This window comes from Prorops nasuta, unplaced genomic scaffold (genome assembly GCF_024137725.1).
Source record: "Prorops nasuta isolate Cenicafe-Biocafe unplaced genomic scaffold, Cenicafe_Pnas_1.2 PNAS00004, whole genome shotgun sequence".
NCBI lineage: Eukaryota > Metazoa > Arthropoda > Insecta > Hymenoptera > Bethylidae > Prorops > Prorops nasuta.
The window spans coordinates 1,748,479-1,760,674 of NW_027116801.1; the positions used below are offsets into that span (position 1 = coordinate 1,748,479).

The window sequence follows — 12,196 nt, forward strand, 5'->3', positions numbered from 1 at the left end:
TTGCATTTGGTAAATATTCCTATTTCCCGCCATTCACCAATCGTCTACCTTCACACCGTGTTATTAATTTGTCTTGGTTCACGGTATTCTGGATTCAGATTATGACATATATATAGTACTATATATAGCTACATTTCTACAGGTACTAAGATGGCGGCCAGTCTTCTTTCCCCTCACCCTTTACCTGGCAACCCCGTAAGCTTATGCATGCTCTCTCCAGGTACTTCGTACCATGTGTACAAGTGACAACGAGAATTTTTTTTTAAATTTGACTACCTTTGGTTTAATTCTTGGATCTAACAGTGAAATGTCAATGATATTTATCAGTAATGTCAATTATACCGTTTTTTAATGAAATTATCAGGTGAAAAATAATTCATTATAATTGTATTATATAACCTATATAATAATTTTTGTTGTTTAAGTGAGAAACACTACAAAAGGAATAGAAATACAAATTAATAGTACTTAATACTATGCTAACGTGCTAAATATATATATAAAAGTAAGTTTTAGTAGATAGCAGGACAGTGAAAAGACAAGATAAAAACTGGACAAATTCAGTGCTTGGAGCGAAGGTCCAATGGCCGTATAGAACATTAAATGCATCCGTGATGGGAAAATGGAAAACGCCCTTATTGAACGCCAAGGAGGTGACTGGTAAAGTGATTCACAAACGAATGGCTTTGGGTGAATCAACACGGGCGTATTGTATCGTCAAGTGAGCCATAATATTTGTCACATTCGTAAATTGAAGTTTAATTGAGATTATAATAATGTCTGATCATTTTGGGCCGATAACTTTGAAATGGGATCCGAAAAATTTGGAAATCCGTACTATGTCGGTGGAAAAAACTTTGGAACCTTTGGTGTTACAAGTTACTACATTAGTGAATACAAAAGGTCCAAGTAAAAAAAAGAAAGGAAAGTCTAAAAGAGCTAGTGCCCTAGTTGGTACTGTTGAAAAGGCTACTGCTAACTTTATCGAAAAAGGGGAGCAAATTGCTTATGAGAATCCTGACATTACTGCAGAAATGCTATGTGCGGTTGAAGAAGTAAGAAAGACTGGAGCTGCAATGAGTATTGCCGCTAGGTATTATTCTATTTTTATGTATTTCACAATATATTCTTAAATATAAGTTATAATAATATACACTCATTTCATGAATTTTTTAACCAGGGAGTTTTCGGAAGATCCTTGTTCATCAACTAAAAGGGGAAACATGGTTAGAGCAGCGAGAAATTTATTATCAGCTGTAACTCGTTTACTAATTTTGGCAGATATGGTTGATGTTCATTTATTGCTAAAATCATTACATTTGGTTGAAGATGATTTGAAAAAATTAAAAAATGCTTCTTCCCAAGGAGAGCTTCTAGAAAATATCAAACATTTTGGAAGAAATGCCTCTGAGCTTATGAATCAAGCTGCAAAGCGCCAACAAGAATTGAAAGATCCTCAGCTTCGTGATGACTTAGCTGCAGCCAGAGCAGTGCTTAAAAAGCACTCAACAATGCTTTTGACTGCTTCAAAAGTTTATGTTCGACATCCAGAATTGGCTGCTGCTAAAGCTAATAGAGATTATGTGTTAAAGCAAGTTTGCGAAGCTGTGAATACTATCAATGATGTGGCACAAGGAAAGACTCCTACAGACACTCAACAGCCATATGATGGACCTGGAGAGCTAGCAGCTGCTTTAGATGACTTTGATGAAAGGATGGTCATGTCTCCACTTGCGTATAACGAAGTACGCACAAGACCAAGCCTTGAAGAAAGATTAGAAAGTATTATTAGTGGAGCTGCACTAATGGCAGATTCTTCATGCACACGTGATGAACGTAGAGAAAGAATTGTTGCTGAATGCAATGCTGTCAGACAAGCACTTCAAGATTTGTTAAGTGAATACATGAATAATGTGAGTATACAGTATTCATTTAAAATAATATTTTTTATAACGAAAATATTATTTATCTATTTAATCTCTAAATTCATTTTATCATATTTTTATTATGTTGAAATTATTCTTTGTAACTTTCCATTAATTTTCTCAATTTATAATGACAGTTACTGTTGGTTCGGAATAAAAAGTTGGTAAATATTAAGTTTTACTACAGCATTGTATTGGTATATGTTGATATTATTAATCATTATTTACAATTGGAATTTACAAATTAATTATTTTATAATTATAGATACTTACTCATTACTTTAAGTAGTAAATTGTGTATGTACAAGCTTGAGTTGAGATAATTTTATATTTATATATAACTAAGTAAATAACTACCTACAAGAATTCATTTGACATATTGCTGCTTAAATAAATTGCATCAAGTGTTTTGTAGCTAAAAGTTCAATCACAAAATGTTTTTTGATAAATATAATAGAATAATAATTGGCAGTAAGATACTTGCAACTAATCTATGTTAATTTATTTATTTTTCTGTTAAATATATTAGTTTATGTAATTAGTTATTTTATCTTAATTTAGTAACACAAAGTAGATTTAGTTCAGTACAAAGTCTGTATAATTCTAAGGTTAATTATAGAAAGCAATATTGATATTTAAAATGTGTTCTCAGATTGGTATTAAAGAACAATCTGAAGGCTTGGAAAGAGCTATTGATCACATGTGCAGAAAAACACGTGATCTTCGGAGGCAATTGAGAAAAGCAGTGGTGGATCATGTATCAGACAGTTTTCTGGAGACAAGTGTACCTTTGTTAGTTCTGATAGAAGCTGCTCGCAATGGAAGAGACAAAGAGGTTGAAGAATATGCATTAGTATTCACTGAACATGCAAATAAATTGGTAGAGGTAAGCAAGCATTTTAAAACTATATAAACTAAGTGTTAAATAGAAAAATTATAATAATGATGTATATACTACAAAAATCACTCTTGTTTCTTTAGGTTGCTAACTTAGTTTGTAGTATGTCAGGAAACGAAGACGGCGTAAAAATGGTGCGATATGCAGCAGCTCAAATCGAAAATTTATGCCCTCAAGTAATAAATGCTGCACGAGTATTGGCAGCGCGTAGCAGATCTAAGGTCGCCATTGACAATATGGAAGTTTTCCGTCAAGCCTGGGAAAATCAAGTGAGAGTATTGACCGAGGCTGTGGACGATATAACGACTATTGATGATTTCCTAGCTGTATCCGAGAACCACATATTGGAAGATGTAAACAAATGCGTTCTCGCTTTGCAAGAAGGTGACGCGGATACTCTTGATAGAACAGCCGGTGCGATTCGTGGTCGCTCTGCTAGAGTCTGCAACGTTGTCCAAGCGGAAATGGATAACTACGAGCCATGCATTTACACAAAGAGAGTTTTGGAAGCTGTTAAAGTGCTACGAGAACAAGTGATGCCAAAATTCGCACAAAGAGTCGAGATCGCTGTAGATGCGCTGGGAAGTAACCCCGCGAAGGACGTTGATGAAAATGATTTTATAGATGCTTCTAGATTAGTTTACGATGGTGTTCGTGAAATTAGACGCGCTGTGCTGATGAATCGGGTAAGCAATTATTATTATTTCTATTTACTGGGCAAATTAATTTTATAATGATTAATACAATTCTTTTTGTATTTAGGCGGATGAAGATTTGGATCCTGAAGATATGGAATTGGACGAACACTATACATTGGAAACTCGAAGTAAATCTAGTGCCCAAACAGGCGAACACGGTGTTGATGAATATCCAGAAATCAGTGGTATTACAACAGCCCGTGAAGCTATGCGTAAAATGCCTGAAGAGGATAAGCAAAAGATTTTGCAACAAGTGGAGTACTTTAGGAGCGAGAAGCTCAAGTTTGATAAGGAAGTGGCCAAATGGGATGACGCAGGAAATGACATAATAGTTTTGGCAAAACATATGTGCATGATAATGATGGAAATGACAGATTTCACTCGTGGGCGTGGTCCTTTGAAAACAACCATGGACGTCATCAATGCAGCAAAAAAAATTTCTGAGGCAGGTACTAAACTCGATAAATTGACACGACAAATAGCCGATCAATGTCCGGAAAGTTCAACGAAGAAAGATTTACTAGCATATTTACAACGTATTGCACTTTATTGCCACCAAATGAATATAACAAGCAAGGTGAAAGCTGATGTGCAGAATATAAGTGGCGAATTAATCGTATCTGGATTAGACAGTGCTACTTCACTTATTCAAGCAGCGAAAAACTTGATGAATGCAGTGGTATTAACTGTGAAATCATCGTATGTTGCATCGACCAAATATCCTCGGCAGTCTACAGTAACGGCAAGTTCTAATAATCATACATTAACTTTTGGCCTCATAATGATAACTAAGTTTGCTTGCTTGCTATAATTTAACTAAAACTTGCTTTACGATGGTAAAAATAATTCCATTTAGTAGAGGCAGCGACTACGAAATTGTTACTAAAATATTAAATATAATTTGTTTATATATAAACTATCGGTCAAAAGTTTAAGACCACTTGAGAAATTTGGCTGAAAAACAGTTGCTTCTTTAAACGCGCATAGCTTGATAATGAAGAAAGATAAAAGAAAATTCGAAACACCATTCGAAAGGTGATGAGATTCCGCATCCGATGGAATTAGATTCATTTACGAGAAGCTTATAATTACAGAGTTGCAATTAAATAAAAATGCTGCTAAATTTGAAATTTTTAATTTTTCATTATGTCGATTCAACCTGTTGCAGCACTTGTAATAATTATGGTATCTATGTGAAGCTTTGGTGACATAAAGCTCAAAGTTTTAGCTTTAATTTGAGCCATCAAACGTAACGATATTCATCGTATTTCCTTATTTTCATAACGTTTTTCTGAGTAATGTCGAGAAAAATTTTTGACCGAAAAACAACTGCCCAAGCATTTAAGACAATTTCAAATCGAAGAATCCGTCGGTATATTAACGACTTATTCTACTTATTCCATATTGCACTTTTATTCAATTAAAAGAAATATGATAATTGTAAATCTTCGAATTAATAAAAAATATTTGATTAATTATTACTCTACATTTGTTGATTTAATTTAAAATTGAATAGTGCTTTGTGTTAATTGAATAAAAGTGTAATATGGAATAAGTAGAATAAGTCGTTAATATACCGACGGATTCTTCGATCTGAAATTGTCTTAAATGCTTGGGCAGTTGTTTTTCGGTCAAAAATTTTTCTCGACATTACTCAGAAAAACGTTATGAAAATAAGGAAATACGATGAATATCGTTACGTTTGATGGCTCAAATTAAAGCTAAAACTTTGAGCTTTATGTCACCAAAGCTTCACATAGATACCATAATTATTACAAGTGCTGCAACAGGTTGAATCGACATAATGAAAAATTAAAAATTTCAAATTTAGCAGCATTTTTATTTAATTGCAACTCTGTAATTATAAGCTTCTCGTAAATGAATCTAATTCCATCGGATGCGGAATCTCATCACCTTTCGAATGGTGTTTCGAATTTTCTTTTATCTTTCTTCATTATCAAGCTATGCGCGTTTAAAGAAGCAACTGTTTTTCAGCCAAATTTCTCAAGTGGTCTTAAACTTTTGACCGGTAGTGTATATATATATATGAGAAAAAGCACTACTAAATTGATCAATCCTATTAAGTATTTCAATAACAACATCGTTACTGTTACTTCTACTGAATGCCATCAATATATAATGAATTGATAATAAGAACACAAAATTTTTATTTGCTCTATCCTTTTTGGATTGAACAGTATGTAAGTATTTTTCATGATTGCTTTAAATAACAAAATGTTATAATACAAAACTTTAGCTTTGGAACTAGTTTACGAATTTTAAATAATAATTGATGAATTATTTTGCATGTTCTATAGTCTCCCATTGTTGTATGGAAGATGAAAGCTCCAGAAAAGAAGCCACTAGTTCGACCCGACAGACCCGAAGAAGTACGAGCAAAAGTACGTAAGGGTTCACAAAAGAAAGTGCAAAATCCGATACACGCGCTTTCTGAATTCCAAAGCCCAACGGAGAGTGTATAAGGTATTAACTATATATAAATATTAAGAAAAAAATAATATATAATAGTATCTTTTAAAAGGTATCAAAATAAGCGTAGAATGTTTTAATTTTCAAAACAACTAAGTATGCTTTGTACGAGATATACATATTATTGTAACGATTTTCTGCATCGTATGAGTTCTATATAACACTTTTTATATTCGATCCAATTTCCATTCCTATTCCAAGCTTACTCGTGACCTTTGATATGGATTTGTCGATATGTCGACCTATAAGTACACATGACAAAATATTTTCTATAAATTGCGTTGTCTGAGGAAAAGCCGTGAAAAAAAACTACATATCAGTTACATAAAAATAAAATGCCAGCAATTATTACTTAAAAATGGTTCCACTATTTTAGTATCGCTTTGAATATTAAATGCATCGAAATTCACGAAATTGTTCTCTGATGAGTATTATTTTAAAGTATTATTTAGGTTAATTGAAGTCATGAAAAATATAGAGGTCGATTGTCTATAAATTTTCCTATAGCCTAGAAAATCGTTACAATGACATTAAAGTCTGAAATATTCTTCTGACAAACATAAATGAAGTATTCTTATTATTTTATAATAACATACAACTATTAACTCCTATTTAATTTTAGTTTTATTTTTCATAATGTGTATGTTATATCAAACGGGATCTTCATGGGTTACAGCATCAATTACTATATTTTTACTCTGTAAAAATCATAAATTAATTAACGCGAAAGTCTTAAATTTTATTGTCACGATTGGTGTATTTGCCAAATATAAATAAATGCTTTTTAAAATAATTATATTGAAGATATTGTATTTCTTATTCATATTCTTTTCTATTCAGATAAGGAGATAAAAGTGTTACACGCATTTTTTATACGTACATCTGTATTTTATTGTTATGCTACATATTAAATGCTATATAAAAGAAATAAACACGTGATGTGGAAAAATCACAAATGCGAAAAGTTCTGGCAATGACAGAATACATCACATTAATTCTTGTATAAAATAATGGTTTAGCTTGTGATTAACATAAACGCGCGTTTTATGTTAAACAATAATATTATCTACATATTTATATTAAATGATTATTAAAAGAATAGTTTTTCTACTATTAAGTGTTACCCACAAATGCCACTGTTTTTATAGCATTTTGCTTTTGTACTTTTTTTTGTTACTTAACAGAATTCATAGTAAAATTGATGACGACATACACTCAGAAACCCACAAGTGACTCAGTCTATTGAAAATAATTATAACCATTTCAATTATGAACTGATCGAATTTTTTGTCAAAGTAGATGGAATACTATTGCCACTTGTGAATTTTTTGAAAGATTAGTAATAGCATTTACAGGTAGTATTATCGTGTATTATATAAGGTGAGAGAGGATTGAAACTGTGAAAATTTACAATTTCAATAAATGTAAACAATTAGAATCAAAATACAGGTAAAAGTAATACAACATGATACTCAATGATTTCGTAAAGCAGTAGTTTTGCTGAAATGAAATTCTGTAAAGAATTATTTAAATATACATTATTTATCGCAATCTCTAATAGCAAATATTGCAGTCTATTGCGTAAAGTTACTAAAATAAACGTAACATAATTTTCGCGCTGCCCGACTCTAATGTTTGACAAATTCGCATAGCTTTAAAATCGTTCCTAATTATAGCCATCTTACTTTGATAATCAATAAAATATTAGTGAGTTGTAATCATACCTTTTCTAAATAACATCTAAAGGCTTTACAAAGTGATTTATTTTATTTAATGTGCATTAAAAACTTATCAGGGATGCGTATAAAATTTGTCAAAAATATTTTAATTAAATGGCATATTAAATTCAGATTCTACTTTATATAAGTTAACTATAAATACAAAGCGAATTCAAGCAATTGATAAAAAAATCTTTATATTAATCTTATTCTGGTAAATATATTGCAAATTTATTAACTGTAATTTAATGAATTCGTGCGTTTCGTTAAATAGTATAATTCTTTTCTTTCTGTTTTAACCATAAAATAAACAATATCGAATTATTATCTATAGAATTTGTCTTTTTAGATTCAGTTATATCACATTAGACAGAAATGAATTAATTTAAAAAGATATTACCAACATTTGAGACATTAAAAATAATTTAGAGATTAATATACAATATATTGTCAATAAAAGATGCGTTGTTCCACGGAAGAACAAAGAACATATTCGTCTAAACACATTTCCTTCTGTATTCACAATTCTCTCGTTTATGCTACATATTAAGATTGTGATTAAAATACACAGGTTTTCGCACAAAAATTTACATGACCGTTTTGCATTTAACAATACAATGATATTAATAATTAAAGTGTTAATAAAATTTATACATCTATATACTTATATAATGATTAAAAAAAAAAGAAATATACAGTATTAATTGTAAAAGCAGTGAAATCACATTTTAATCACAATCCGCAGCCTGAATTGCAAATAGTTTGTATTTGAAGCAACTATAAATTTCATTTATTAGATAGAAAAAATGAAAGGCATTATTCTTTTTTAACCATAATAACGGAAGACCAATCTAACAATCTAGCGAACGATCGAATGCAGGAAGTTTATAAGCTGTCGATATTAAACGGAGAAAACATGCTTACATGAAGTATAATGTGCTAACTAATAAATTATAAAATTTAATTGATCAACCTTTTTGCAATCCAAGTGGATTTTTGAATTGAAGTACATGCACCTTTTACACTATTTCACATTAATATATATCTATTATATAAGATTACAATTCATAATCTACAACTTATAAAATTTTGAAATACATCATTAGAAACTGTTCTAGAAAATAAGTAAGCAATGTGCTGACTCTCATTGAAACTGAAGAGAGTCCGATAGTCTCTCACAGCCTGTGGTAGACTTTCATTTGAGATCTTTATATTGATTAAATTTATGCTGACAGAGAACTCGATATTTCTTATATTTATTTCTAAATTATGAAATCTTTAATAATCATCAAACAACGTCGCTATGAATACAATGATTAAAATTCTAATAGTGACATATTCTATATAATATGAAAGTCATTCAGCATTTCAACACAATGATGTGTTTTTCTTTTAGAAAATTTGTCTCTCGTAATGTATGTATAATTAATATTCTATGTCTCATTATTTATAACGCAATAGTATTTATAATTATGCTGCAAAGAATAGTTTAAATATATTGTAAATACAGTAAAAGGAACTCTTAAACAAAAACAAGGTATCAAGCTAAAATAAGCATTCAGCATTTGGTTGAAAAGACATGTAGTTGAAAATCTGTACCTATGACACAAGATACAGCCTTAATATTGAATTGCAAAGTTATAGCTCGCAAGCGATTTATAAATATTGTGCTTGTTCTTTTTTTGCCTTTTTTTTCGTTTTGTTTTGTTTTTGCCAATACCTCATCAAGAGTCTAAGATTCATACAAGTAGTGGTAAAATCTAGATCTTTCTGATATAACTGAATTTTTTAATTGTTTTTAGTGTTACGTAAATAACTTAGACAAATTACGGATGTTAATGATATTTCTTTTCTAATACTTATATGTAAATAAAGCAGCAGAAACAAAGATAATCTGCATATCATTCTAGATGTATTCTATCAGTGTAATATTCACTGCAATGACAAAAATTATACATGGAATTTTCATTTTATCCCTGTCTTTAAGAACATGAACAATACACGCTTTTATTTAAGATTATATAACTGATTTCATTATTTTAGTACAACATATAACAATGTTACATGCTATTCTTTTCCATACTTCTGTATATTCTTTGTACGTATGGTCAGTCCTATATATATCTAACAGAAATCAGTTTACAGAACTGCCTGACTGAGGGTGTTGGACTTCGGGCATCATAAACACCCATTTTTTTTTTTTGTTATTTTAATATATAAACAAGAGAAAATAGCAAGCTTCTCTACGATGATTTTGCAGTGACACCCGACGATTTACTTACTGCTGTTGCTGCAGAAAATGCTCCAGGGAAAAATTCTGCTGCATTTGGATTCAATGTGCTCTGAAAAGAAAAGGGAAATATGATGATGGAGTTTATCGATAAGCTTAAGTAGTATGTAAATCAATCGCTTAAAATAAGACTTACTTGTTTAGCAAGTTCATCATGCATTTTGAGACCACTAAGTTGTTGACATAGTTCGTTATTTTCTGAATTGTTAGTGATGGTAGACCAAGCAGTAGCACATATATTTCTCTCATGCTGTCTCTCTTCTTCAAGCATCGCCTCTAAACATTCTTCCATTAACTCTTCTTCTTCTAGCTGTTGTAAGACCTGAAAAACAATAAACCAAGAGATTATTATTTTGTTAAAAAAGTAATAAAATTGTTTATACAGTTATCAATAGTATTTGATTTTTAAATAAACAAAATACCTGTTTGTCAAACTCTTCCTCATTCTCCATCCACAAATATTCTGAGAAGTCGGTGTCATTTGCTGCCTGATGTTCTACCTCAGCCTCATAGCTATGATCCAAATATGAAGTGACACCATTTTCATGGCCATAGTAACCATTACCAGAACCACCACTGGGAATCTTCATTTTCATACCAGGTATATGATTGACAGTGAAGTAAAATTATTTCCTATAAGAAATAAAATAGATAAAGTTTTACCTTTCAAAGGTAACAACTTAACAATATACCTTTTCAAAAATCAGTCTTATTCTCTATTGTTTAATGTATATATATATACTTATAGAAATGATATATAATTAAGTATTATTAATTATTTTATTTTTATGAAACGAGGGACTAATTAAAAATACATATATATGAAGAGGATTTTTTCAAACAAGAATTCTCTTGAGATCTATTTTTATGCATATCTAGCTATTTTTGGTACTAGCAAAAAACTACACGGATATTTATCTGTGCATGAGGCTAATCGGAGCTTTTCTCATTAATGTGTGAGAATTATGACCGAATTAAAGCTTAAAGTAAGCGTGAATCAAAAGTTTCTTAAAAGTAATTGACGAAATATAGCCTTGAACCCAATTGAACTACCTTCGGAAAACAAACGAAATGTTTTAAACACGATTGCTTCACATACACATATGGGAGTAAGTTAAGGACCAACAACGAATTTTTTTCGGGCCGTTACTTCTTCGATTTACTAAGAATTTCTTCACTGGATAATTTTTAAACTGAGAATTTAGAAAAATTTGTACGGTCTAATGGTACCAGACTAAAGTTGAGAAAAACATTTGACAGATCATTCACAGGGCAACCATTTTTAACTGTCGCTCTCAGAGCAATCGCGGAAAAATTGTTTGTGGAGCCAACGTATTCTTAAGACGCTTTTCTATTGTTATCTTGAGGGAAAATCGCAGGGAGCACTTGGAGTGCTTCGAACTTACCTTTATATCAGGATTTCCAGGATAATTTTATGACTGAAATCACTATTTACGCAGTTCATCAGTAAAATACGTACCGAATTCACAGATTAGCACTTGGAACGGATTGGAGTAGTAAATGCAAGCAATTCCAAACAGTGCTGCCACCATCCTGGATCGGACTCTACCAAACGGATTAGTATGAATCGTATGTGACATTTTACTTAAATCAGAAAATTCATAAATTATAAACGGTTACTTACAACCTCGTTTCAAATACCTTCTAATTTTTCTTTTCTCATGCATAAAGATTAGTGGTATTTTAATTGCTTAATTTCTCTAATGTAAATCTCAATCTTCCTAAAATCTATATTACATTTAAAACAGCTGCAATTTTAGTAGTATAAGGAAAATAAAAGTCGAATAATTTTTCTATATTAAAATTTCGAATTTATTAATTATAATATTATAATACCATTGAAGAGGGAGTCCGTAATATATATGCATATATATAGCTCAGGATTATACAAAACACACATACACGTACAATAATGATTGTTATATGGACAAAATATTAATAATATGAAGAAAAAGCGGTAAAACTAATTCCTAATTAATATAGATTTTTTAATTAAATGAAATCTTGATATTTTTATCGTATATAAGGTATATAATAGTACGGATTTGAGTTGCGTATTTCTTAATTTTTTTAGACGATGTCTCTGATTCGCGTAGTATATTTACATTAAATGGGCAGGCAGGCGATTGGTAGATCGGAGTGACGTGAGTTTGTGA

At 30.8% G+C, this 12,196-nt stretch overlaps 2 protein-coding genes across 7 annotated transcripts; one reads left to right on the plus strand and one right to left on the minus strand.

The window, feature by feature from the left end:
• The first annotated feature begins 201 nt into the window (after positions 1 to 201).
• Positions 202 to 6,014, plus strand: alpha-Cat (catenin alpha). Of its 4 annotated transcripts, none has more exons than XM_066725540.1 (8): positions 202 to 364; positions 426 to 1,093; positions 1,181 to 1,913; positions 2,063 to 2,089; positions 2,578 to 2,811; positions 2,907 to 3,509; positions 3,586 to 4,263; positions 5,840 to 6,014. In XM_066725540.1, exons 2-8 carry the CDS (start codon positions 777 to 779, stop codon positions 6,002 to 6,004), a joined length of 2,757 nt encoding a protein of 918 aa, XP_066581637.1. In that variant the 5' UTR covers positions 202 to 364; positions 426 to 776; the 3' UTR covers positions 6,005 to 6,014. The 4 variants fall into 4 exon arrangements, with proteins under 4 accessions (XP_066581637.1, XP_066581640.1, XP_066581639.1 ...); XM_066725543.1 differs by having other exon boundaries at positions 507 to 1,093; XM_066725542.1 differs by having other exon boundaries at positions 202 to 1,093.
• A 30-nt stretch (positions 6,015 to 6,044) lies between these two features.
• Paip2 (polyA-binding protein interacting protein 2) lies at positions 6,045 to 11,565 on the minus strand. 3 transcript variants are annotated; one of them, XM_066725558.1, is made up of 4 exons: positions 11,500 to 11,565; positions 10,442 to 10,652; positions 10,156 to 10,341; positions 6,045 to 10,071 (listed from the first exon to the last, which is right to left on the minus strand). In XM_066725558.1, exons 2-4 carry the CDS (start codon positions 10,613 to 10,615, stop codon positions 9,973 to 9,975), a joined length of 459 nt encoding a protein of 152 aa, XP_066581655.1. In that variant the 5' UTR covers positions 10,616 to 10,652; positions 11,500 to 11,565; the 3' UTR covers positions 6,045 to 9,972. The 3 variants fall into 3 exon arrangements, with proteins under 3 accessions (XP_066581655.1, XP_066581654.1, XP_066581656.1); XM_066725557.1 differs by having other exon boundaries at positions 11,426 to 11,560; XM_066725559.1 differs by lacking the exon at positions 11,500 to 11,565 and adding an exon at positions 11,073 to 11,293.
• Between the last annotated feature and the right edge of the window lie 631 nt (positions 11,566 to 12,196).

Excerpts from the sequence above, each read along its gene's own strand:
- alpha-Cat (XM_066725542.1), top strand. The coding sequence starts at position 777 with ATGTCTGATCATTTTGGGCCGATAACTTTGAAATGGGATCCGAAAAAT. Across the intron at positions 1,094-1,180 it reads GCAATGAGTATTGCCGCTAG|GGAGTTTTCGGAAGATCCTT; the intron begins GTATTATTCTAT and ends TTTTTTAACCAG. Across the intron at positions 2,812-2,906 it reads ATGCAAATAAATTGGTAGAG|GTTGCTAACTTAGTTTGTAG; the intron begins GTAAGCAAGCAT and ends TTGTTTCTTTAG.
- Paip2 (XM_066725558.1), bottom strand. The coding sequence starts at position 10,615 with ATGAAAATGAAGATTCCCAGTGGTGGTTCTGGTAATGGTTACTATGGC. Across the intron at positions 10,342-10,441 it reads AGGAAGAGTTTGACAAACAG|GTCTTACAACAGCTAGAAGA; the intron begins GTATTTTGTTTA and ends ATTGTTTTTCAG. Across the intron at positions 10,072-10,155 it reads ATGATGAACTTGCTAAACAA|AGCACATTGAATCCAAATGC; the intron begins GTAAGTCTTATT and ends TTTTCTTTTCAG.